Genomic DNA, 27,910 nt, shown 5'->3' on the forward strand with positions numbered 1-27,910 from the left:
TCAAGGAGAAAAGTCTGTGGGACCAGAAATGAAACTGAAACTGAACAACTGGGTTGCCAGGTTTGTCAAAACCCATCATTTAGGCTATGCTTTTTAAAGACAAAAACACTGCCATGAAAAACACTATAAGATTTTTCTTTTCATTTTTATTTTTAAAATGTGTTTATAAAGCCACAAATCTCAGCAACAGAAAAAAAATCTTTGACTTAAGCCCGACATGAAACTTTCTATGGAAGAAATTGATTTTAAAATGTATTAAACATGTTTGTGTTAGAATGAAATGAACATAGCCCGTAGTGCAAACTAATATTACAGAGGACAGCTGTTTAAGGCTATGATTATCTGAATGGGAGCCACCAAATCTAAAGAAAACAAGTACAATACATTAAAACCACACATTTATGTATTTATGTAAGATCACCGATTGTTGTGTTTTCCTTATCATATAAAGATGCTATTTTATTTCTGGAGGCAGAATATACAGCTCCCGATGAAGACACCAAGTCCACAGTGATATTTCTGAAAACTCTGAGGGCTTATAAAGGCTTAAAGTATTCAATAATTACACATACAGTATAATAAACATGCTGTTTAAGGCTGGTTCTCATACTTTGTGTGACAAAATCTGACTCTTTGGGGGCAGAAAACGAAATAAATAGATGAATTTTATTTTAGATTGTAACTTTATTGTATGTACTGTATTTCTCCATCGTCTCGATAAATATTACAATTATTTAAAAAAAACAAATAACTTAGTTGTACAGAGATTGAACTGGTCTGTGGGATCTTGAGAAGTCGACGGGGGATATTTCAGAACCTGGCAACCGCCAGTCAAAGTAACGGGCGGGGAAACGTAGGGCGGTAGTTGACGAGCAGACTGTGACTGTAACTGTGCGAGGAAACAATTTACCAGTTTATTTTAGATTAAAAGAGTTAACCTGCCGTTAGTTAGTCGACGGAAATGGACGATAGTACCAACGTGGCCTGTGTACTTTGTGGTCGGTCAAAGGAGACGAAAATAACCGGACCGTTGTCGACTAAAGATGAAGTCACAGCTCATCAGAACTGTTTGGTAAATATCAGCATGTTTGTTCTTTGATATGTTATTTATCTCTAACTACAGATATAAACTCGTCTTTACTGTGCTGTGCTTCTAACATGTAACGTTAGCTCAGTTAGTGAGCTACGGTACGGGTTGAAGTATGACCTCAGAGGAGCTCCTGGAGCTACAAGCAGACAAAGGCAGTAGGAAGTGATCAGGTTACTATCTTGTTGATTGACTTGTTCAAAGATGGAGGCAGGTAAGGCAAGGCAATTTTATTTATATAGCACCATTCATACACAAGGCAATTCAATGTGCTTTACAAGAGAAATACATTAAAATAAAACATTAAAGGAACAATAGATAATTAAAAACAAAAGCTAAAAGCAAGACAGACAAGAGGACAAAACTCCAGTAGAAACTTCATGCAAAGTGTGTGGCTCCTTCAGTCAGTATATAACGTTACAGGATGTGGTCATGATAATGAAGGACACATGTTTTGAGGGGAATACTTTTGACAAATGGATGCCAGCTGCTTTACATCTTTATGAGAATGTGATGTGGTGACATTTCGTGGTACACGCACAATCAACTATTTCATACCTCTACTCATCTACACTTTAAAGCAGGGGTGTCAAACATATGGCCTGCAGGCCGCTAAAGGGTTCAACATGGCCCACTTCAGCCCTGTTTCCACTGAGCAGTAAGTCACGGTACAGTTCAGTTCGGTACGCTTTTTTTCCGTTTCCACGAGACTTGCACCGATTTCAATTTTTTGGGCCGATACCGATTTCCGATTTGCAGAGTGTTTGGACGGCCAATTCCGATTTTGGCTGATCCGATTTCATTTTTTTCAAACCACTTTACAGCACACAAGATACTGCAGTATTTTCTATCTTTCCTTTATTAGAACATTTTAACAGGGAAAAAAAACATAAAATTCACACAGGGCTTTACATCTACAAAATGCAGTGTTATGGATAGGCTGCCATGGAACATTCATATTTGGTGCACATTCCCCGAGGGATTAATAAAGTAGGCTACCTACCTACCTACCTACCAACCTTCATTTGTACAGGCTGCCGCTCCCGTCAGTAAGTGCGCGAACGCGGACACGCACCTCGTCAGTTTCAAGCAGCACAGCGAGAGCTCCACTCCGCTCCGTTAAGTTTAACACGGACAATTAACAACTTTCTCCTTCTCTCTTTTGATGTGTGTGCATGAATGATTAAGGTGAGAAGCCGCCCATGTTTACAGATTGTATATGCATATTTGTAAGAATTGAGTGTAAAGCTATTTTTCCTTTTGTTTATTTCAGAACCACACACACACACACACACACACACACGTTACACTTGTGAACCTCCTGCACTGAAAATTAAAGTATCCTCTCGACCCTGATTCTCTGGCCAGAATCATTTACTCCATAGTTGTTCTACCCAAACAAGTGTGTCCCTGAGGTCTCCTTCCTCACATCGCTCAAGCCTGAGCTGTACTTGTGCGCTGCTGATATTACGCAATGTCAATCATGCGGCGCGGTGGGAATTTGACCGGCGTTTCAAATCGGCATATTTAGGACTGACTGGCCGGTCGCAGGTCATGGCCAATCACGTGAAAAACGGCCTGATTCCGAGCACTGCCGATAAATCGGTACAAGTCTAGTTTCCACTGTGAAAAGTTGTGGATGGTACCAGTGGAACTGTTCTGTACTGTCCCCATTTTTGGTCCCCCCTCTGTTGGGGTACCTAGCATACAGATCTGGTACTAAAAGGTGGAGCTGGTCAATAGAGGACGGTCACTCTGCTCAGGGCTGAGTTGTGGCTGGTTTTGAGGCTCATGTAACCACTGTTCATACTGTGGAGAGTTTTATTAGTAGACTGTAACTATAAAATGAGAGGATGTTTTGCTGCCTCTCACAGCAGCTGGAGTTGGAGAAAAATAATTCACCGGGCCGACTGCCGCCGACTTTTAAGGTGGAACATTTACTTCCAGTGTTACTCAATGCATGAGTTGATGACGTGAATCGATCAACACACCTTAAATTTCACTTTAACAACCTTGACCATTACTTAAAGGGATAGTTCGACATTTTGGCAAATTCGCCTATTGCCGTAATCCCTATAGTCATATAGTCATATAGTCATAATTTTCAGTGCGTGCTGTTCTGAGATCAGTGGGACAGAGCTGCCCGCTGAAATGGAGGTGAACGGTACAGGTCCCTCTCTCCCTCAAAACTAATCAAATACACAATCAAATGACTCCAAAACGCTCTTGTGGACAACTTGTAGCTTACACATTCACCACGCTATGAAATAATAATGTAATATTACGAGACAGAGTTGTTTTGAAGCCAAATACAGAGCCGGAACTACATTCCAGACATACAGTACTTGCTGGGCGGAGTGATTTCAAACAGCGTATGTTTAGTGCAGTTACTCCCGTCATCAAAACAACAAGTTTGTTGAGAAGAAGCCAGAATATACAGAGGAAGAGTTACAGGTTTTGGAAGAAGAGAGGCTGAGGCTGCCGAGCAGCCAGGGGCTGAGGGGAGACCCAGAGCCGGTGGTGTAAATGTGGGGCTTACTGGCCACTTTATTAGGTACACCTGTGCAATATAAATATAGAGTATGCCTCAAGATAATCACTGGAACACGGGGAGAACATGCTAACTCCACACTCATCACCACAACTCCTGAGGGAACAACAACATAAAATGTTCCCTAGCAGTCTGTTTATTCCCAACAATGAGAAGTAATGCCAGTCACTTCACTATATGCTCTGGGCAAGCACTTATCCATAACATAACCACAACAACTTTTGCATTTTAGCCTTATTTACCATGCTTGGGTTGTAGGCTAATGTTACTCAACATGGAGCTACGTTAATGTTACAGCAGAGAGATTGCTGAGCAAAATACACAATGATCACTTCCCACATCTGCTCGTTTTGTGATGCCGACAGATGGTATCACAGTATCTTTTAAGAAAAGCGTTTGAACCATTCCTGAGCTTCTGCGCTCCATCCTTTCAGCGTAGTCCTCCGGTAAAAAATGGCAGGAGCACACAAACATTTTCCGGACCGTTTCCACAGGCGTGTTGGGGTCGATGTCCAGCACAAATAGCCATTGTTTCATCCTGTCCGTACTACTGGTTGGAACTACGTGAAACTTCACTCTGCTCCATGTCTTTGGCTTGTTACTGCAACCTTTTACAATGCATGTGTAAACCATGATTTACAAAAACACTTGTAAACTTTCCTCAAACCTTCTGGTGTGTCCAGCTGACGATACCGCAAATGGCTACAAGCAATAACAATGGCACTATCTCAGGTACGCACTGTGTCACTCTGCCCAGTGGTTTACTCAAGAAAGTAGTTCCGAGTATTTGCTTCATGTGTCGTAATGTTACTTAATTATACATTATTATTTCATAGCGTGGGGAATGCGCAAGCCATGTGTTGTCCACTAGAGCGTTTTGGAGTCATTTGATGGTGTATTTGATTAGTTTTGAGGGAGAGAGGGGGCTGCACATTCACCTCCATTTCAGTGGGCAGCTCCGTCCCACCGATCTCAGAACAGCACGCACTGACAATTAAAGGTAATGTACCTACTCATATGACTATAGGGATTATGGCAATTTGCCAAAATGTCGAACTATCCCTTTAAGTTTTTATATGACATACACTTTTAGTAATTAGTGGATCTTCAAGCGTTTAAGAATTAATTTCAACCTAGGGGCGTCGGTGGCTTAGTGGTAGAGCAGGCGCCCCATGTACAAGGCTGTTGCCGCAGCGGCCCGGGTTCGAATCCAGCCTGTGGCCCTTTGCTGCATGTCATCCCCCCTTCTCTCTCTCTCCCCCTTTCACACTTACCTGTCCTGTCCATTAAAGGCAAAATGCTCAAAAAAAAATATCTTTAAAAAAAAAAGAATTAATTTCAACCGGATTATGTGAACTGCATACATTAATCCTCACTCAGAGAAAAAAAGGCGTCACGGAGCATCATTCCTGTGGGCTCCAGCAACACTAAACCCCTGAGCTTGCCGGAGAAGGACTAAATGCACAAACCCACTATTTTTAGATATCCCATGGAGAGAGACTCTCACTCCAGCCTGTTTTATTTTGTCCTGAAAATGTCAGCGTGCAGCCTCGTTCTGTGGACGATAAACGAGGTGCAGACTTCCATCTGTATCATCAGTAATGAGGAAATGCAGTGAGTGCTAGACGGAGCAGTGAGTGACAACAACCCTGCCCACATGAAAGAGTACCGTTTACAGTGAAAACACTAGGTCACCATGTCTGAAGGGTTACTGTTGGTTCCAAAGGTACCGTACTGAAAGTGTTTGGTGGAAACGGGGCTTAAGGGTAAACATTGCAGACAAATCATTAATTCTACTTTTTCAATTAAATGCACCGCTATGCTTATCAAATCGGAAGCTTGGTATACTCAAAGCGCCTTTCAGTGCTCAAGGAATATTTTATTCAGCACCACTATCAAACTCATTGTGGCAAAAACTACAATAAATCATGCAAGGAAGAACATGGAAGATAACTCAGTTGTTGGCAGGTTTGAGGAAGCATAAGTATTGTTTTAGTTTTAGGTTCCCCAAGCCACGTTCCTATGGACTGACCCCATCAGAGCACTACTTTGAGGGTGAGTTAGCTAAAAAACAATTGTTGAAATCGCACTTATTTTTATTTCATCCTTCAATGTTCATCTAAGACTGTTCATCATTTGTTTTATAAATGGATTCTTCATTAATTGCGAATGATTTCAGAATAAGCAACTTGTAACATCACTTCTTTACACTAGAAGAGAGGGAGGTTATTATGCAATGGTTTTACTGGTGTGGCCCACTTGAGATCAAAGTGGGCGTATGTGGCCTAAGAACTTGAATGAGATTGACACCCCTGCTTTTAAGGGAAATATTGCACACTTCATACTTGGCCAACAAAGCTGATTTTATCATGATGACCCACCAGCAGATGAAGACAGGAAGTACAATGCTTTTCATTGTATGCAATATTAATTCAATGTACAAACTAAGAAAAACCGATATTGGCCGATACCAATGATGTGCCGATATTATCATGCATCCCTACTGTTTCTAAATCACATACTGCATATTTTTGGTCTCTGTCCTGCAGTTTCTTGTTACGAACCAGCTGACATATTCCCTAATACTGATACATCACATATCAACTAATTCTGTACATCGGCCTGGCTCATTTATCAGTCAATATGACCTCAGCTTCAGATTTCATATCTAGATTGACATTACACAGCTTTGTTGACTTGGACTAGGTCAAAATTTAAGTTTACAAATGTCACACTAGATAAAGTTGTATTGTCCTTCATTTATGATTTAGTGTATGGATGTCCAACAAGGTCTTCATTTATAGCTGATGTTTATTCCAGCTCCTACAGTGAAACAGTTGATTGTGTATCTTTGAATTACAGTGTCACTGTCCAAGACATTTTGTCCTCACTCATGTTGTTTCTGCTTTTGTTTTTCTAGTTATTTTCCTCTGGTATCATTTGCCAGAGTACCCCACAGCATGATGATTTGTTTGGCTTCTCTGTGGAGGATGTGCTGCGTGAGGTGAAACGAGGAAAACGCCTGGTAAAGACTACTGACATTTGCAGATAGGAATAGGTCTAATCCATGAACTGTGTACTGGAAGCTGTTTCTAGTTGTGTTACGCTTTTGTTTGCATTAGGTTTGTGACAGATGTACCAAAAGAGGTGCCACTGCTGGTTGTGAGGTCAAACGCTGCAAGAAGTCCTACCACTACCCGTGTGCTGTTAAAGACAAAGCTAACATAATTGAGGATACAAAGGAGGAGAAATATGTGTGAGTGCAACATAAACATTTGCCTGTTGGTCCAGAAAATGGTCTTGCATTTTAAAACATCCTGCACTACAGTACGAAGAAAGAATTTTTTATTTTGGTTTGTGTTTTCATGCTTCAGGCTATACTGTCCCAAACACGATCCAAAAGCTCAAGGTAGGTGGAAATGTTGCCTTCTTCCTGTTATCACTTTTTTTAGTGTTTGGCTTCTTGTGGGTTTAATTTTTCTTTTTCATGTACAGAAAACAATGGCTCTGTAAATGGACGCCCATCTTCCCATACAAAGTCCTGGACTTCCAAAACTCCCAGTGAACCCGGATCAGATAAGGTTTTACTTGATGAATGTTTCTACTGTATTCACTTAAGGCAAACCACTTAGAGGGACAGTTCAACCCAAAATCAAAAACAAATATTTTAACTGTCGTGTTACTTATCAATCCAGGTTGTTCTGGTGTGAGTTGCAGAGTGTTGGAGATAAAGGCCGTAGAGATGTCTGCCGTCTCTCCAATATAATGAAACTAGATGGCACAAAAATTAATTTGAAAAACTCAACAGCAATGTCTCTTTCTACAAATCACGACCCAGGTACTCAAGATAATCCACAGACCTTGTTGTGAGCAGTTTCATGTAGGAACTATTTTCTTTCTACCAAACCACACTCACCAACCGTATCACTGTGCAGAAGGAAGAGTGCATCTACTCATGGACAAGAGGCTCATGCTTGTGACAAGGCGAGATGTAAACATTAAAACTCCATTCACACAGAAAGTGTTTTGCAGTTTGCAAAACTTTTTTAATTGAATGCTACGAGTAAAAAAAACGCATGCTGCGCCTTTTTATTGTTGCCAGGCAACCACGTCATCACTTTCTTACTCTAACCTTCCTGTATAATCAGTCGTCCATATCCATTAAACTGGAGAGAAAGCAGACATCTCTATGGCTGATATCTCCAACATTCAGCAACTTTTTAAAAGATATTTTTTGGGCATTTTGCCTTTAATCAATAGGACAGTGTTAGCAGAAAATGGGAGGGAGGGAGTCGGAGATGAACCCTTGGCCGCTGCAGCAAGGGGAGCCTTTGTGCATGGGGCACCTGCTCTACCAGGTGAACTACTGGGCACCCTGACATTTTGCAACTTACATCAAACAATCTAGATTGATAAACAGCACTACAGGTAAGGGGAAAATAAGTATTTTTTTTATTTGGGGTGAACTGTCCTTTGAAAAGTGGAAATCTTAAAAGGGCCCAGTAATCTGCGTTTTCTTTTTAAATTTCTGTTTTCATTTCTGGGAGTAGAAAATTCAGAATACACAGAAGGGTTTTACCTGACCCCAAAAATGTTTTGGCAAGTAATGATATCCGTTTTTATTTTTCCTTGAGGTTTTTTGTCTTGCCTGTGACGAGACAGAAGGAAGCATCAGCTTGGATAGTTTGTCTGATAACGCTGTGAGGTAAGTATGCTCCCATCTTTCTCGATAACTAAACATTTCTCTGTTTCTAATCTGCTCTGTAACAACGCGCCATGCCTGTTTGTAGGTTATATTGTGACAAACATGCTCCTGCATCACACAAGAGGAACTCTAATGGTAAGTCCTGCTCAGAGCGCACGTGTTTTAAATTATTTTTTATTTTAATATCACACATTAAATATCTGTTCTTGACAGGTTGCGCTAAAGCCCCCAGACCATTGTCTGCGTGCAGCAGTGACTCCAGCTCATCGAACAATGCAACACCTTCATCTTCCAAGGTGCACATATTATTCAGTCACTTTAAATAGAACTTTTAATACTATTTCATTTATTTAAAAAATGATTCAGTGATTAATAATGCTGCTTTTGTTTTTTGAAACAGAGACGGTGTGAACCCAGTGATAAGTAAGTGTGTGATAATTCTGCTGTTCTTTAAGATATAGACTCTTTTCTAAGAAGATCTCTCTAAGTTTTAGTGACAACGTAGCCTGATGAAGGTCTGAGGAATGTTTAACTGTAATAATTGTTATAATGACTGATCTCTCCTCTCTGTCACAGACACAGACAGGACGAAACGCCCTCTAAACGTAAATTTAAAAGCCCCAGAGTCATACAAACAGATGATTCTTCAGATTCAGGTGAACCCACATGCAAGACATGAGAGAAATTTATTGTATACGTTTGTATGAAGCGGTTAAAACACAGATTATTTTATTTTCCCTTTTTATACAGATGACAGTATACCTGATTCAGACATGGCAATATTTGCCCCTTTAGAGACGGATTTAGAAAGCTGTGTAAACTCTGTTTACGAGCCCGAAGTAAGTCTAATCTTTAAATATTCCTCAGTATGTAACACAATCATTAGAGATGTTCAGTGATATTATAATAATCATTTTTCTTCTCTTTTTTGTTTTTTGCTTCTCTCTCTGCAGTTGATCAGGTGAGATCAAATTTCTGTGATAAACTGAAAACAAGTGTGCACTAAGTTTATTTTAGGATATTTACAGTTTGCAGTGATGTTTGTGTTTTACATTGTGTGACGTCGCTGAAGCTAATATTTTCTGTATTGACTCATTTCTGTGGTGTGTTCTGTAGTTTGTGGTGTATTGCAGTAGATTGAAAGATACAAGCTAAAGCCTCGAGCATGACCACAGTTTCATTATCACCTCTCAGTCAACATTACTGAGTACCTTAAATGTTAGTTCAGAGGAGTTTTGTACTGGACTGCATTGAGATGTTCAGTTTCTCTTTTGTCTGGTCACTCTGTAAAAATGAAGTAGAGGATAACTATTTGATGATGTTCTCCACTTACAGAAAAGACACTGAGAGTCCCGTTCTGTACATCTCAGGTAGGCTGTCACTGCAGATTCAGTGTATACAAAGTACCTAGCCCAGATGTGTAATTTACAAATGGTTTGTAAACTCCTGCTGTCTCTCACAGAAAGTCAACCAGAGGAAGAGAGAGGAGATGCAAGTGAAGATGAAACAATGATACATTCAGTGAGTCATACATGTTGTCTTGTCTTCAGAGTGTATGTCTGTTTTTCCGAAACTCTGATCATTTTGTTATACTGTAATGAACATTCTAGCACGTCTCCTAATTTCTAAGAGGAAGCAGTAGGAGTGGGAAGGAGAGAATTGTGAATGGATGAGCACAAAGTCTTCCTGATTGAACTGACACTGAGCTTCATAACAATATTGAGTCACCTAACATGAGATGTGTTTGCCTCCTCTCAGGATGCTGAGTCGCAGAGTCTGCTGTCTCCTGTGTGTCAGCGACGTCCAACAACAGTAGCTACAGTCTCAACTCAGACCTCCCCACCTGCACTTCTAGATGAGGATTTGGTTAAGACAGAAGGTAGGTGACAGGGAGAGGGGGATAGAGCATTTTCATGGGTAAACAATAATGTATTGTAAATAGGATACAGCAAATGTCTAGTGATCTTAAGAGGGCTCTGTTGTTGCAGGATGTTTGCAAATTATGTCACTGTAACCTAGTGAGGTTATGTGAGATGGGATAACACATGGAGCCATCACTGTTTTTTAGGATCCACTCCTGAGCAGGCTCCTGTCCAGAGTCCCGATCAACACACCGCTGGACCCTCTGTCCCACAGCATAGCCCTGCTGGACCCCCTCCCTCCTGTGACCCCTCCAAACCTCGCAGTGTTACTGCCTCACCTCCGTGCACCACCTCAGCAACTTCCCCAGCTCCACCTGAGATCGTTCATGTAACTGTGATGCTTCCTCCTTCCCCTTCCCCTTCCCCTCCCCCTCCCCCTCCTATGGGACCTCCATCAGACCCAGAGCCCACCATCAACGCCACCAGCTTCTGGAGAAGCTGCAACGCGGCAGGATGCACACAGGCCATATTCACTGGTTTCATTAACGAGATGAACGATATCTCCAGCAGGATTCAGTCAGACCAGGCCAGCCAGGAGGGTGAGGGAGGATCACCATGACAACATCTCTGTCTCACCCTTATTTATGTTTTAAACACTGAAGAATATAAAGCTCTCCCTCTTGTTTCCACAGATTATGATTTTGCACTTTCAGTGATGACGGCCTCTGGAAAACTGGCAGAGCTTATGGCCAAACAGCAGGAAGGTGAAGTAAACTTTTGTGTGGCTGGAGGGACGGTGATCTTTGTTGGTCCCTTGGTTATATACTCTTACATTTTTTGTGACATGCTATATTATGAGGTTTTTCTTATAGCTCAATAAATTAGGACATATTAGCTATTTTTTGTATTACTTTTTATGGCATATTATACTTTTTTTTTTTTTTAACTTTTTTTTTTTTTTTTTTACTTCAATTTTCTAAAACTTTGTATGGCATACTATGCTAAAATTTCTTTGAAGTTTTTATTAACTTTTAATGGCATACTACACTATTTTTATTTTACTTTTTCATTACTTTTTATGGCATACTATATATATATGTATATATATATATATATGTATATATATATATTACTTTTTCATTACTTTTTATGCAGGTATGGCTTTTTATACTATACTATAACTTTTTTTTTTTTTACTTTTTATATACTATACTGTGACCTTTTTTTATGACATACTATTCTGTGACCTTTTTTAAGACATACTATACTGTGACCTTTTTATGACATACTATGACCTTTTTTATGACATACTATACTGTGACATTTGTTATGACATATTATACTGACCTTTTTTCATGACATACTATACTATGACCTTTTGTGACATCCTATATTGTGACCTTTTTTATGACATACTATACTATGACTTTTTTATGACATACTATACTATGACCTTTTTTATGACATACTATACGATAACTTATTTGTGACATAGGTAAGCATTGCCCTTTCTATCATTTTAAGATTCTGATTACTGAAGGACAACATATTGTCTTTACAGAGACACAAAGAAAACAAGTGGAGCTGCAAAAGGCGGCAGCAGTTATGGAGAAGGTCATCTCAACACTGAGAGGTGTCCATCAGCAGCTACAGTAAGAACATGAATATCTACGTTTACAGTGAACTTCCTTTTGGACTGTGAGTTCCACTGTTGTTTTGTATTTCACATTACTCACATTGACACTTTAAGTATTTTCTACAAACTGTATATTTGGTTTTATGGTTTTATCTTAATATTTGAGATGGTGGAGAGGCCTGAATGTAGAAATACAAAACTGCACCAATATTTGGCATTCATCATTCAAAAAGCAAATTAATTAATTAAATTGTTACAATATGATCTCAGATTTCAGCCTGTGATCGTGATGCTTTTACAAATGAGTTGTACATAGTGACATTCCCTTTAGGAAAGATGTTATATATGAAATATATTTGAATTCAACAAAAGCAAGAGGTTTTATCATTTAAATCATGAACTAAACAGGAAGAACTGGAAAGACTGTGTGCTGAAAATGTTCCACATCCAACCCTATGAACTGAACCAAGTATGCCTGAACTCTTGAAGTGTTGAAATTGTGAAAATAACTTCTTTAACATACATATATTTTGTTTATGATGTTGAGCTATTTTATTGTTTAACATGTGTTTTATATATTTTTATAATTGTGAATGTTGAAAGAAAACCCTACTTAAATGTGCATGCAGAAAGGATAAATGTTTTAAGACATGATACACATTGTATAGAATTGTTCTCTTTTCTTTTTATGAATATTTTTTAAGATCATTGCAGCTCAAACTGCTACTATTTACAGTAACCCTTCAGCTTTTTGTTCCATGAATCAGTGAGTGTCCCAACAGGTCTGATGCTTTTTTTTACTTGATTTAACAAGTTAACTGTGAGTAAGATTAAGTTCAAACTAATAATCAAAGGACAGGAAGAGCCGAAATAATACTGCAATTTACAGTTGAGTTTTCACAAGGAGGTCCAGAAGTCTTTTTTTTTTTTACCTTATTGTTTAGTCTTGTTGTACAGGTTAGATTTTTATGGAGTAAAACTGGTAATTTATGCAAAACATGTCAGTGTATGTTTCTTGTCCTCCTTCAATTTAAAAACTCCCGATACAGAGTTAGTGTCAAAGAAAAACTAAAGGTTGTTCGTTTTCTTATCAAAGAAAATGAGTTTATTTTTGAATTATCTGAAGTAATTTCCTCCGTTACAATTAGGGGTAAGATTAGAGAATTTTAATATTATAGCCAAAGGAGATCATTCATCTTTCCCAACCTTTTTAAGATTTGGGAAAAAGATCTGGGGATGGTCTTAGACGAAAATACCTGGTTAAACATTTGTGAAAGAAAACATTTTATATTTACATGTAACAACATCAAGGAGATTAATTTCAAGTTTATCCATATATTTTTTCTCACTCCCATATAAATGCATACAATTTCCAAAGACAATAAAGCTGACTGTCCGAGATGCGAAACTGAAGAAGGAACATTCATGCATATGTTTTGGCAAATACTGTTAAAACATTTCTGGAATTCGGTTCATTCATTCACAACATTGGTCCTTGTATTCATTAAAGGATATGCCAGATTTCCAATTAGAAGAATATTAATTACCATAACATACTTTGCAAAGAAATGTATACTTCTATTTTTGGAAAAATGAGTCCCCTCCTACTTCACAGCTATTCCTGGATCAGTTATCACAATTCCTGCCACGAGAGAGAGTGACCTTAGAAAAAACAACTGCAGACATTTCAAGAACTCTGGTCCCCACTATTTTCTTTCTTTTCAAGAGGAGTTTAATAATGAACTTGGACATTTTGTAGCCTGGAGCCTTTATTTATACATCATAAAGTATGGACTATAAAGGGTTGTTACCTTTTAATGTTGTCACTGCTTTCTTTGTTTTGTTCGCTTTGGTTTGTTTAGTGCAGTTTTAAAGGGCCACTGTGTAAAATGGGTTGAAAACCGTTGAAAACAGTGACATCAGTGGTCAAATTCTAGATTGCAGGGCTCACTCGCTCACCCCTCCCATTGGGTAAATGGGCCGTAGGGACAAAAAGCCTTGCGCAGACAAGAGTTTTTCAGGAGTAGGTCTATCTAGCGACGAGGTAAATGTTTATTTAGAAATCTAAACCATGTTACGATATTGTAATGAATCCCTCACGAGCAGGAGACCAGAGTAGCGTTCGGGAAAAAGGCCCGTTTATTTGAGCACTCCAAAAACTCCGGTAACACTCCAGGGGGTAAAAGACTCCATCCCAAACTCTGACTCTTCTAGCGTAACACACACACTCCATACACACATACTCATTTACAATACCTAGCGGGCACCTCCTCCCCTCTCTGCTCCACCAATCTCCAGCCCGCACACTGACTGACAGCGTAGCCTGTCAACAAAACTCAGCTGTTTATTTAGTCTAGCGATATCTCTGGACTATAGTAGCTGCAATGGACGACTTTGAACGCGATTTTGAAGAGTTTCTTGTAGCGGACACAGACCCAGAGCCATACCTGTTTGGGCCGGAGCACACAGATGAGGAACTTGGATGCTGAGCGGGCGAGAAGAGAGGCTGAATCCTCCGCTCCCATTTTGCTGCACAGAATGGGATTCGGTGCTACTGCTACCATCGTTGGGGAGATATATTATCGGGAGGAAAAGCGCCACAGAGAGTGCATCACAAGGAGTGAAGTTACATCTTCTTTTCCTCGCAGATGACGGTTCGGGTTCATTCTCTCCTGTTACGTGGCAAGTGTGGTCCATTCGCAAACTTTATAACTAAAAAAACTTTTCACTACTCTCTATCTACGAACTACTAACAATCTCTGTTGTTTCCTCCTCCTTCTTCCTTCCTTCCGCTGTCTTCGTTGGTTTATTTATACAGGCGAAACGTGCTCTCTGGCTGGCTGGATTGTCCGTTTGGTCTGCCGTACATACATGGCAGCGCAAGATGGCGACCTCTCTAAAGCAAGGCCCTTGCTATACATACATATATATATATATCTACATGCTGCCTTTAGGCCAGTTAATACAAAGTAATAATAATTATGCAGACGACACTCAGATCTATGTCTCACTGACAGCAGGTAAATATGGACCAGTGGATTCACTCTGTCACTGCATCCAACAGGTCAGCGTGTGGATGCAAAACAACTTTCTCCAGCTAAATTCAGACAAGACTGAAGTCATCGTATTTGGTCCACAGAAACAAAGAGAAAGTGTCAGCAGTCACCTCCAGTCTCTCTCTCTAAAACCTACAAATCAGGTTAGAAATCTCGAGGTAATAATGGACTCAGACTTGAACTTTAACAGCCACATCAAATCAATAACATCAGCAGCTTTTTACCATCTAAAAAACATTGCCAAAATCAAAGGTATAGTGTCTAAACCTGACTTGGAGAGACTTATCCATGCATTTGTCTCTAGTAGGTTAGACTACTGTAACGGCCTGCTCACTGGCCTCTCCAAACGGGCCGTAAGACAGCTGCAGTACATCCAGAATGCTGCTGCTCGGGTCCTGACCAGAACCAGGAAGTACGAGCACATTAGTCCTGTGCTCAGGTCTCTACACTGGTTTCCTGTGGCTCAGAGAATAGACTTTAAAGCAGCTCTGCTTGTGTACAAGTCTCTCCACAGCCTAGCACCAAAGTACATCTCTGACATGTTAGTGCCATATGAACCATCTTGGACTCTGAGGACCTCAGGGACCGACCTCCTGCCTGTGCCCAGAGTCAGGACTAAACATGGGGAATCAGGATTCCAGTTTTATGCAGCTAAAATCTGGAACAGTCTTACTGAAGATGTGAGACAGGCCTCTACTCTGACAATGTTCAAATCTAGACTCAAAACAGCTCTATTTCACTGTGCATATGACTGAAAGGATCTTATCTGCACTCTTCTCTTTTAAAGTTCATTTTATAATGATTATTTATGTTTTTATTTTGTATTGTGATTTTAATGCATTTTCTTGTTCTGTAAAGCACTTTGAATTACTTTGTGTACGAATTGTGCTCTACAAATAAACTTGCCTTGCCTTGCCTTGCCTTGCCTTGCCTTAATGGGTAGAATATTCAGATTCAGATTCAGATTTGATAATAAACCATGCCAAATATTACACACTGGCCCTTTAAGTCCTTTATTTGCTCTTTTGCTTGCTTGTCTGTCTATTCTGTTTATTCTGGTATATGGGGATGGAGGGTACTCAAACTCAGTGTACTCTATTATACTTGTATGTTTTCATATTGGTGCTGGTTTATGGTACACTTGTTGGAAATAAAAGATGTTGAAAAAAAGAACTAAAGAAGCTCTTATTATGTTATGGAGTTGAGCTGAAAAAAAAACACTTTCCAGCTTCAGGAATCCACCAATGTAGTGGCATCTTGTTCACATCACAAACAGTTTGGATTTTTTTGTGAGGTTGTATATGTTAGTTTTTCATAGTAAAGGAGTAGATGGCAGTTGCTTCCAGTTTGGAGGAGCAGGAAGGAGTGCTACGCCGGAAGCTAAGGAATGTACTGCTGTGGAAAGGGCAGCAACAAATCGATTTTAGCCATCTGAAACAGGCCCATCTGAAGCCATTATTACGCTCTCCTCAAAGCCACCAGACTCCACTGACAAAAATGGTAATTTTACCTTGCAGAAGACGGGAGCTGCTGGCCTACTACTGCCTCCATAAGTTAGTTTATTTGTGTAATTGTGTGACTTTGGTGTTAAGTTCAGATTTACCAAAGTCACACAGTAACAGAAAAATCAAACTAATTGAGGCAGTGGTAGCCCAGCAACCCCAGTGAGCACCAAATGGGATTCCAACATTAATTTCTGGTTGAAAACTGGTTGATACTCGGCCTTTTCGCCCTCCTTTCAAACAGCCCAAATGCGATTACAACATCAACTTGTCAAAATACAAATGTGTTAAATTATTTTTTGATAATTTCTTAAGCTGTAGGTCAAAAGAGAGACATTAAATGGGTGGATGGAGGTGGGAGGAGTGGGTATGGAAGGGTAGCCCTGCAACTTTGAGGATGATGGTAGGTTTGTTCTTGTTCTTGTCATTTTTCTTTTTTGATCTCAGGGTTTCATGCACAATTGTAAAGTTCAGAAAAATTAGCTTAAATTGTAGATGTTGATTTTATGTGGAATCCATCTGCTCAATAAAAGATATTCAAAAAAGAGAGAGACATTACTAATTAGTGTGTGAGGTATTTCTCCAAAGTCATATTGCACTGGTGGGTGAAATGTGGTCAACACCAAGATGTAATCTGAATGCATTCAATGTTAATATAAATATCATAAATATGGAACTATATAGTCTGTGTGCTGCCACCAGGAAGCTTTCAGGACACTTCTAGAGTCAGATCTGTACACTCTGCATATGGCAAGCTGTTTTAACATTTAATCGCTAGACTGGATATTCATTACTGATATCTGCAACATAATTTTGTCTCGTCAAAACTCCTATTCAAGATATCTGTAATTAGATTTTGACTAGTCAAAACTCTAATTACAGATATCTGTAATTAGAGTTTTGACTATTAAGATTCAAACTATTGTTGCCATTCATGTGTATGGGGTTTGTCATTATAGATATCTCCAATGTAGTTGCGGATATCTGCAATTCTTATTGCGGATATCTGCAACTGAATTGTGGATATCTGTAATTCCAGTTTGAGATATCTACAATTTAATTTTGACTAGTCATAATTCAAGTTCAAGATCTCTTTAATTATCATCAGTTGAAGATATCTGCATGGTCCTTTCTAGATATCTTGAATTGAGTTTCAGATAGTCAGAATGACGTTGTAGATATCTTGAATTCGAATTATGACTAGTCAAAATGACGTTGTAGATATCCGCAACTGAATTATGACTAGTCAAAATGACATTGTAGATATCTCAAACTGGAATTATAGATAGTCATAATGTAAGTTGAGAGTAGCCGATGCCAACAGACTCAACAAGCTGATCAGAAAGGCCAGTGACGTTGTGGGGGTGGAGCTGGACCCTTTGACAGCAGTGTCAGACAGGAGGATGCTGTCAAAGGTGCGGGCGATACTTCAGCATGGCTCTCACCCTCTCCACAACGCTCTGGTCGAACAGAGGAGCACTTTCAGCCAGAGACTGATTGCTCCTAAATGCACCACTGAGCGCCACAGGAAGTCATTCTTACCTGTGGCCATTAAACTGTACAACTCCTCCCTTTGATGATCGGACTCATTTGGCTATTTATAAAACAAAACACACAATATAATTACTCATTCTTATTTCATTTATAACGCTACAACCATTTCATTGTATATTGTATATATTTCAGATTGCCTACTTTACTATTTTTTATTATTTATTTTACTTTATTGTCTACTTTAATATTTTATTTTATTTTAATGTCTACTTTAATATTTATTTTATTTATTTCATTGTCTATTTTAGTATCTTATTTATATCTTCATCTTTATCTCTTGTTTCCATTCATGCTGTATTTCTATTTCTACTTTGCATGGAGCATTGGAACAATAACAATTTCCCCCTGGGGATTAATAAAGTATTCTGAATCTGAATCTGAATCTGAATTGTAGATATCTATAATGACAAACCCCATACACATGAATGGCAAAAATGGTTTGAATCTTACTAGTCAAAACTGAATTACAGATATCTGTAACTGTAGTTTTGACTAGTCAGAATGACGTTACAGATATCTTATCTTAAATTAAAATTCATACTAGTCACAATGACATTACTACTAGTCAAAATGACGTTATAAATATCTATAATGGTAATTCCGGATAGTCGGACTTAGTGATTAAATGTTAAAACGGCTTGCCATAGACGTCTGACTTCCGGCAGACGGCGATACAGCCTCTGGGGGCAGACCCTCGTTTTTTGGCATTCCGGTTTGATTTGGGCAGAGGAGGCGAATTTCCATTTCCGATTGAACCATTGCGATGGAGTTTGCAGTGACGCCAATTATGTTCCGCCTCGTTAGTTCACCGCACGGAGCGTTTAACCTGGCAACAACTGCAGCCGGTGTTGTGTCCCTACTGGTTTCCAATTTAACTGGTTTCCTTACCGAACAGCTGCAGATGTGCTTCGCCTCCGTCAGCAGATTCGTCACAAATTCACAAACATACACAACATATTACTGGCGATCTTGAAGTCGCAACCCACATCTACCACAGCGAATATGCTTCTGTAAGTGAGCACTACGTACCAGCGACATTAAAAAAAGAAAGGAAAGAAAATATGATATACACAAATTTGCGTCAAGCTGGACTCGATTTCACGTCATCAAAAGACAACATAACACAAACCGCATGTCTACCTGTGTGAACCACTGAGACTCACAGAGCGCACAGCTTTCCTCAGGTATTAGTAAATTACGTCAGCATCCAGGTAACATTTTGATTTGGGCTGACCTGAGACAACTGGTTACCCTCGGCTTGCCTTGAAAGTACCCACACATATTTATCAGTGTTTCTTGTTCTTTTTCCACGAGTCTACAAACATATTCAGTGCCACATTACAGTCTGCACAACACTGCACACTGACAAAGCCTGTCATGTTTAAAAAGTGACGATCTAACTCGGAAAATGCTCTCAAAATACGCTTAATAATATGTAAATAAAAACCAAGCACTTAAAGCCACTGGATCATTACAGAGGTGAAGCAGTGACTTACATTTACTCACGTCACTGTAATTGAGTAGTTTTTTGTGTACTTGCACTTTTTAAAATCTAATTTGAGTGTTATATCTGTAGCCTATGTTTTAATTTAAGTAGGCTATTATGCTTCGCTGCATTTTAAATGACTTCCGTGACCGAGTAAACAAACAAAAGTAGGCCGAAATTTTTAAAAAAGCAAACGGAATTGTACATGCGTTAACTACCGTGACACAATAGCCGAATAGTATTACACTCTATGACAACCTGGCAGCTAGCTCTGATGGAGACATATGAGCTCTAAGAACAAACTCACAGTTATGGACGCACACTAAAAGAAATGTCGCCATGGTCCGAGAGATGTGACGTCATGCTGTTATCTCTGTCTCTACAGGTACGCAGTGAGCGAGTTAGATCGTCACTTTTTAAACATGACAGGCTTTGTCAGTGTGCAGTGTTGTGCAGACTGTAATGTGGCACTGAATATGTTTGTAGACTCGTGGAAAAAGAACAAGAAACACTGATAAATATGTGTGGGTACTTTCAAGGCAAGCCGAGGGTAACCAGTTGTCTCAGGTCAGCCCAAATCAAAATGTTACCTGGATGCTGACGTAATTTACTAATACCTGAGGAAAGCTGTGCGCTCTGTGAGTCTCAGTGGTTCACACAGGTAGACATGCAGTTTGTGTTATGTTGTCTTTTGATGACGTGAAATCGAGTCCAGCTTGACGCAAATTTGTGTATATCATATTTTCTTTCCTTTCTTTTTTTAATGTCGCTGGTACGTAGTGCTCACTTACAGAAGCATATGCGCTGTGGTAGATGTGGGTTGCGACTTCAAGATCGCCAGTAATATGTTGTGTATGTTTGTGAATTTGTGACGAATCTGCTGACGGAGGCGAAGCACATCTGCAGCTGTTCGGTAAGGAAACCAGTTAAATTGGAAACCAGTAGGGACACAACACCGGCTCAAACGTGATTGATCAATATGGCGCAGACTACAAACAGCCTAGCACCGGAAACCAGGGCTCTTCCGCTCTTCTTCCGGAGGCAAGATCTCCGGGGTTTGCCTACAGACTCTACATTCACTTAATGTAGAGTCTGTATATAGAGACTACTACTTAAGTAAAGGATCTCAATACTTTTCTCACCACTGATGTCTCGTTATCTCTCTTTGAAGTGTAATAATGATCATTTTCTCTTGCTTTGGTGCATTTCTGAAACATCTGGAGCGAGTTAGTGCAGATATCAAACACGTGGTCTCAGAGAGCTCAAGGAGAAAAGTCTGTGGGACCAGAAATGAAAGTGAAACTGAAACTGAACATCTGGGTTGCCAGGTTTGTCAAAACCCATCATTTAGGCTATGCTTTTTAAAGACAAAAACATGAAAAACACTAAAAGATTTTTCTTTTCATTTTTTATTTTTAAAATGTGTTTATAAAGCCACAAATCTCAGCAACAGAAAAAAAATCTTTGACTTAAGCCCGACGTGAAACTTTCTATGGAAGAAATTGATTTTAAAATGTATTAAACATGTTTGTGTTAGAATGAAATGAACATAGCCCGTAGTGCAAACTAATATTACAGAGGACAGCTGTTTAAGGTTATGATTATCTGAATGGGAGCCACCAAATCTAAAGAAAACAAGTACAATACATTAAAACCACACATTTATGTATTTATGTAAGATCACTGATTGTTGTGTTTTCCTTATCATATAAAGATGCTATTTTATTTCTGGAAGCAGAATATACAGCTCCCGATGAAGACGCCAAGTCCACAGTGATATTTCTGAAAACTCTGAGGGCTTATAAAGGCTTAAAGTATTCAATAATTACACATACAGTATACTAAACATGCTGTTTAAGGCTGGTTCTCATACTTTGTGTGACAAAATCTGACTCTTTGGGGGCAGAAAACGAAATAAATAGATGAATTTTATTTTAGATTGTAACTTTATTGTATGTACTGTATTTCTCCATCGTCTCGATAAATATTACAATTATTTAAAAAAAACAAATAACTTGGTTGTACAGAGATTGAACTGGTCTGTGGGATCTTGAGAAGTCGACGGGGGATATTTCAGAACCTGGCAACCGCCAGTCAAAGTAACGGGCGGGGAAACGTAGGGCGGTAGTTGACGAGCAGACTGTGACTGTAACTGTGCGAGGAAACAATTTACCAGTTTATTTTAGATTAAAAGAGTTAACCTGCCGTTAGTTAGTCGACGGAAATGGACGATAGTACCAACGTGGCTTGTGTACTTTGTGGTCTGTCAGAGGAGACGGAAATAACCGGACCGTTGTCGACTAAAGATGAAGTCACAGCTCATCAGAACTGTTTGGTAAATATCAGCATGTTTGATCTTTGATATGTTATTTAGGAGCTCCTGGAGCTACAAGCAGACACAGGCAGTAGGAAGTGATCAGGTTATTATCTTGTTGATTGACTTGTTCAAAGATGGAGGCAGGTAAGAGGACAAAAAACTCCAATAGAAACTTCATGCAAAGTGTGTGGCTCCTTCAGTCAGTATATAACGTTACAGGATGTGGTCATGATAATGAAGGACACATGTTCTGAGGGGAATACTTTTGACAAATGGATGCCAGCTGCTTTACATCTTTATGAGAATCTGATGTGGTGATATTTTGTGGTACACACCATCTACTATTTCATACCTCTACTCATCTACACTTTAAAGCAGGGGTGTCAAACATATGGCCCGTGGGCTAGAACCGGCCCACCAAAGGGTTCAATATGGCCCACAGAGCATCGTTCCTGTGGGCTATGGCAACACTAAACCCTTGAGTTTGCCTCATAAGGACCAAATGCACAAACCCACTATTTTTAAATATCTCATGGAGAGAGATTATCACTGCAGCCTGTTTTATTATGTCCTGAAAATGTCGGCGTGCAGCCTCGTTCTGTGGACGATGAATGAGGTGCAGACTTCCATCTGTGTCATCAGTAATGAGGAAATGCACTGAGTGCTGGACGGAGCAGTGAGTGACGACAACCCCGCCCACATGAAAGAGTACTGTTTGCAGTGGAAACACTAGGTCACCATCTCTGAAGGGTTACTGTTGGTTCCAAAGGAACCATACTGATAGTGTTTGGTGGAAACTCTTTGGTGGCTTAAGAGTAAACATTGCAGACAAGTCATTAATTCCACTTTTCAATTAAATGCACTGCTATTCCTATAAAATCGGAAGCCATTGTGCTTGGCATGCTCACAGCACCTTTCAGTGCTTAAGGAATATTATGTTCAGCACCACTGTGGAAGATAACTCAGTTGTTGGCAGGTTTGAGGAAGCATAGGTATTGTTTTAGTTTTAGGTTCCCAAGCCAGGTGGACTGACCCCATCAGAGCACTACTTTGAGGGTGAGTTAGCTAAAAAACAATTGTTGAAATTGCACTTAGTTTTATTTCATCCTTCAACCTTCATCTAAGACTGTTCATCATTTGTTTTATAAATGGATTCTTCATTAATTGCGATTGATTTCAGAATATAAGCAGCTCGTAACATCACTTCTTTACACTAGAAGAGAGGGAAACAGGTTATGCAATGGTTTTACTGGTGCGGCCCACTTGAGATCAAAGTGGGCGTGTGTGGCCTATGAACATAAATGAGATTGACACCCCTGCTTTTAAGGGAAATATTGCACACTTCATACTTGGCCAGTAAAGCTGATTTTATCATGATGACCCACCAGCCGATGAAGACAGGAAGTACAATGCTTTTCATTGTATGCAATATTAATTCAATGTACAAACTAAGAAAAACCGATATTGGCCGATTCTGATAGTTCATTTTAAAACCGATATTGGCCGATACCGACAATGTGCTGATATTATCATGCATCCCTGCTGTTTCTAAATCACATACTGCATATTTTTGGTCTCTGTCCTGCAGTTTCTTGTTACGAACCAGCTGACATATTCCCTAATACTGATACATCACATATCAACTAATTCTGTACATCGGCCTGGCTCATTTATCAGTCAATATGACCTCAGCTTCAGATTTCATATCTAGATTGACATTACACAGCTTTGTTGACTTGGACTAGGTCAAAATTTAAGTTTACAAATGTCACACTAGATAAAGTAGTATTGTCCTTCATTTATGATTTAGTGTATGGATGTCCAACAAGGTCTTCATTTACAGCTGATGTTTATTCCAGCTCCTACAGTGAAACAGTTGATTGTGTATCTTTGAATTACAGTGTCACTGTCCAAGACATTTTGTCCTCACTCATGTTGTTTCTGCTTTTGTTTTTCTAGTTATTTTCCTCTGGTATCATTTGCCAGAGTACCCCACAGCATGATGATTTGTTTGGCTTCTCTGTGGAGGATGTGCTGCGTGAGGTGAAACGAGGAAAACGCCTGTAAAGACTACTGACATTTGCAGATAGGAATAGGTCTAATCCATGAACTGTGTACTGGAAGCTGTTTCTAGTTGTGTTACGCTTTTGTTTGCATTAGGTTTGTGACAGATGTACCAAAAGAGGTGCCACTGCTGGTTGTGAGGTCAAACGCTGTAAGAAGTCCTACCACTACCCGTGTGCTGTTAAAGACAAAGCTAACATAATTGAGGATACAAAGGAGGAGAAATATGTGTGAGTGCAACATAAACATTTGCCTGTTGGTCCAGAAAATGGTCTTGCATTTTAAAACATCCTGCACTACAGTACGAAGAAAGAATTTTTTATTTGGGTTTGTGTTTTCATGCTTCAGGCTGTACTGTCCCAAACACGATCCAAAAGCTCAAGGTAGGTGGAAATGTTGCCTTCTTCCTGTTATCACTTTTTTTAGTGTTTGGCTTCTTGTGGGTTTAATTTTTCTTTTTCATGTACAGAAAACAATGGACGTCCATCTTCCCATACAAAGTCCTGGACTTCCAAAACTCCCAGTGAACCCGGATCAGATAAGGTTTTACTTGATGAATGTTTCTACTGTATTCACTTAAGGCAAACCACTTAAAGGGACAGTTCAACCCAAAATCAAAAACAAATATTTTAACTGTCGTGTTACTTATCAATCCAGATTATTCTGGTGCAGAGTGTTGGAGATAAAGGCCGTAGAGATGTCTGCTGTCTCTCCGATATAATGGAACTAGATGGCACAAAAATTAATTTGAAAAACTCAACAGCAATGTCTCTTTCTAGAAATCACAACCCAGTTACTGAAGATAATCCACAGACCTTGTTGTGAGCAGTTTCATGTAGGAACTATTTTCTTTCTACCAAACCACACTCACCAACCGTATCACTGCGCAGAAGGAAGAGTGCATCTACTCATGGACAAGAGGCTCATGCTTGTGACAGGGTGAGATGTAAACATTGAGGCTCCATTCACACAGAAAGTGTTTTGCAGGTTGCAAAACTTTTTTAATTGAATGCCACGAGTAAAAAAACCGCATGCTGCGCCTTTTTATTGTTGCCAGGCAACCACGTCATCGCTTTCTTACTCTAACCTTTCTGTATAATCAGTCGTCCATATCCATTAAACTGGAGAGAAAGCAGACATCTCTATGGCTGATATCTCCAACATTCAGCAACTTTTTAAAAGATATTTTTTGGGCATTTTGCCTTTAATCAATAGGACAGTGTTAGCAGAAAATGGGAGGGAGGGAGTCGGAGATGAACCCTTGGCCGCTGCAGCAAGGACGGAGCCTTTGTGCATGGGGCACCTGCTCTACCAGGTGAACTACTGGGCACCCTGACATTTTGCAACTTACATCAAACAATCTAGATTGATAAACAGCACTACAGGTAAGGGGGAAAATAAGTATTTTTTTTATTTGGGGTGAACTGTCCTTTGAAAAGTGGAAATCTTAAAAGGGCCCAGTAATCTGCGTTTTCTTTTTAAATTTCTGTTTTCATTTCTGGGAGTAGAAAATTCAGAATACACAGAAGGGTTTTATCTGACCCTAAAAATGTTTTGGCAAGTAATGATATCCGTTTTTATTTTTCCTTGAGGTTTTTTGTCTTGCCTGTGACGAGACAGAAGGAAGCATCAGCTTGGATAGTTTGTCTGATAACGTTGTGAGGTAAGTATGCTCCCATCTTTCTCGATAACTAAACATTTCTATGTTTCTAATCTGCTCTGTAACAACGCGCCATGCCTGTTTGTAGGTTATATTATGACAAACATGCTCCTTCATCACACAAGAAGAACTCTGATGGTAAGTCCTGCTCAGAGCGCACGTGTTTTAAATTATTTTTTGTTTTAATATCACACATTAAATATCTGTTCTTGACAGGTTGTGCTAAAGCCCCCAGACCATCGAACAATGCAACACCTTCATCTTTCAAGGTGCACATATTATTCAGAGTCACTTTAAATAGAACTTTTAATACTATTTCATCTATTTAAAAAATGATTCAGTGATTAATAATGCTGCTTTTGTTTTTTGAAACAGAGACGGTGTGAACCCAGTGATAAGTAAGTGTGTGATAATTCTGCTGTTCTTTAAGATATAGACAAGAAGATCTCTCTAAGTTTTAGTGACAACGTAGCCTGATGAAGGTCTGAGGAATGTTTAACTGTAATAATTGTTATAATGACTGATCTCTCCTTTCTGTCACAGACAAGACGAAATGCCCTCTAAACGTAAATTTAAAAGCCCCAGAGTCATACAAACAGATGATTCTTCAGATTCAGGTGAACCCACATGCAAGACATGAGAGAAATTTATTGTATACGTTTGTATGAAGCGGTTAAAACACAGATTATTTTATTTTCCCTTCTTCTACAGATGACAGTATACCTGATTCAGACATGGCAATATTTGCCCCTTTAGAGACGGATTTAGAAAGCTGTGTAAACTCTGTTTACGAGCCCGAAGTAAGTCTAATCTTTGATTATTCCTCAGTATGTAACACGATTGTTAGAGATGTTCAGTGATATTATAATAATCAATTTTCTTCTCTTTTTTATTTTTTGCCTTTCTCTCTGCAGTTGATCAGGTGAGATCAAATTTCTGTGATAAACTGAAAACAAATGTGCACTAAGTTTATTTTAGGATATTTACAGTTTGCAGTGATGTTTGTGTTTTACATTGTGTGACGTCGCTGAAGCTAATATTTTCTGTGTTGACTCATTTCTGTGGTGTGTTCTGTAGTTTGTGGTGTATTGCAGTAGATTGAAAGATACAAGCTAAAGCCTCGAGCATGACCACAGTTTCATTATCACCTCTCAGTCAACATTACTGAGTACCTTAAATGTTAGTTCAGAGGAGTTTTGTACTGGACTGCATTGAGATGTTCAGTTTCTCTTTTGTCTGGTCACTCTGTAAAAATGAAGTAGAGGATAACTATTTGATGATGTTCTCCACTTACAGAAAAGACACTGAGAGTCCTGTTCTGTACATCTCAGGTAGGCTGTCACTGCAGATTCAGTGTATACAAAGTACCTAGCCCAGATGTGTAATTTACAAATGGTTTGTAAACTCCTGCTGTCTCTCACAGAAAGTCAACCAGAGGAAGAGAGAGGAGATGCAAGTGAAGATGAAACAATGATACATTCAGTGAGTCGTACATGTTGTCTTGTCTTCAGAGTGTATGTCTGTTTTTCCGAAACTCTGATCATTTTGTTATACTGTAATGAACATTCTAGCACGTCTCCTAATTTCTCATTTAGTCCTGGACAGCATTAGTTTTGTTAACAAAAACTATGTCTCTATACATTCGTCAACAACCTTTTTTTCCATGACTGAGACGAGACGATGTCCAGTAGGCTTTGGCAGTATCATTTTCTTCATACCTTCCCGAAATTTCACTAGAGTATACAGTATATGATGATATTTGTCTGCCTCAGGAGGCTGTTTAATCCCTTACTCTATAAACTTATTTGAGATTCACATATGGTGTCTCATGGCAACTTGCAGTTCAGTCAGGAGAGACTCGACAATTCTGCCTAAAATGACAGCTGACGGCAGCAGAGAGAGCTGAATTAAAATATTGCAGTAGCATCCTGATTGGCAGATAGATATCGTAGCTAAGTTTGATCGGCTAAGTAGAAGAGTGAAGACCCACAGTCAGCTGATTAGAGGAAGCAGTAGTAGTGGGAGGGAGAGAATTGTGAATGGATGAGCACAAAGAAAGTCTTCCTAAATGAACTTACACTGAGCTTCATAACAGTATTGTGTCACCTAACATGAGATGTGTTTGCCTCCTCTCAGATCTATGAGTCGCAGAGAGTGCTGTCTTGTGTGTCTCAGCGACGTCCAACAACAGTAGATACAATCTCAACTGAGACCTCCCCTGCTGGACCCCCTCCCTCCTGTGACCACTGCAAACCACGGAGTGTTACTGCCTCACCTCCGTGCACCACCTCAGCAACTTCACCAGCTCCACCTGAGACCGTTCATGTAACTGCGATGCTTCCTCCTTCCCCTCCTCCTCCCCCTTTCCCTCCCCCTTCCCCTCCCTCCCCCCCCCCTCTCTCCCTCCCCCTCCCTCTCCCTCTCCCTCTC

The 27,910-nt window shown here is 39.6% G+C and overlaps 1 protein-coding gene across 1 annotated transcript; it reads left to right on the forward strand.

Moving 5' to 3' along the window:
- Positions 1-852: 852 nt before the first annotated feature.
- On the forward strand, positions 853-26,954 carry LOC125899233 (uncharacterized). The gene is made up of 12 exons (XM_049593342.1): positions 853-1,072; positions 6,559-6,663; positions 6,761-6,894; positions 24,169-24,203; positions 24,290-24,363; positions 25,413-25,483; positions 25,569-25,618; positions 25,697-25,749; positions 25,856-25,878; positions 26,024-26,097; positions 26,192-26,280; positions 26,904-26,954. The coding sequence occupies exons 1-12, from the start codon at positions 962-964 to the stop codon at positions 26,952-26,954; spliced, it is 870 nt and encodes a 289-aa protein (XP_049449299.1). The 5' UTR covers positions 853-961.
- Positions 26,955-27,910: the final 956 nt, after the last annotated feature.

The sequence above is a fragment of the Epinephelus fuscoguttatus genome, linkage group LG13 (genome assembly GCF_011397635.1).
Source record: "Epinephelus fuscoguttatus linkage group LG13, E.fuscoguttatus.final_Chr_v1".
NCBI lineage: Eukaryota > Metazoa > Chordata > Actinopteri > Perciformes > Serranidae > Epinephelus > Epinephelus fuscoguttatus.

Coding starts and splice junctions, on each gene's coding strand:
- LOC125899233 (XM_049593342.1), top strand. CDS start 962: ATGGACGATAGTACCAACGTGGCCTGTGTACTTTGTGGTCGGTCAAAG. Junction 25,484..25,568: donor TTGTCTGATAACGTTGTGAG/GTAAGTATGCTC, acceptor GCCTGTTTGTAG/GTTATATTATGACAAACATG. Junction 25,879..26,023: donor CGGTGTGAACCCAGTGATAA/GTAAGTGTGTGA, acceptor TTTCTGTCACAG/ACAAGACGAAATGCCCTCTA.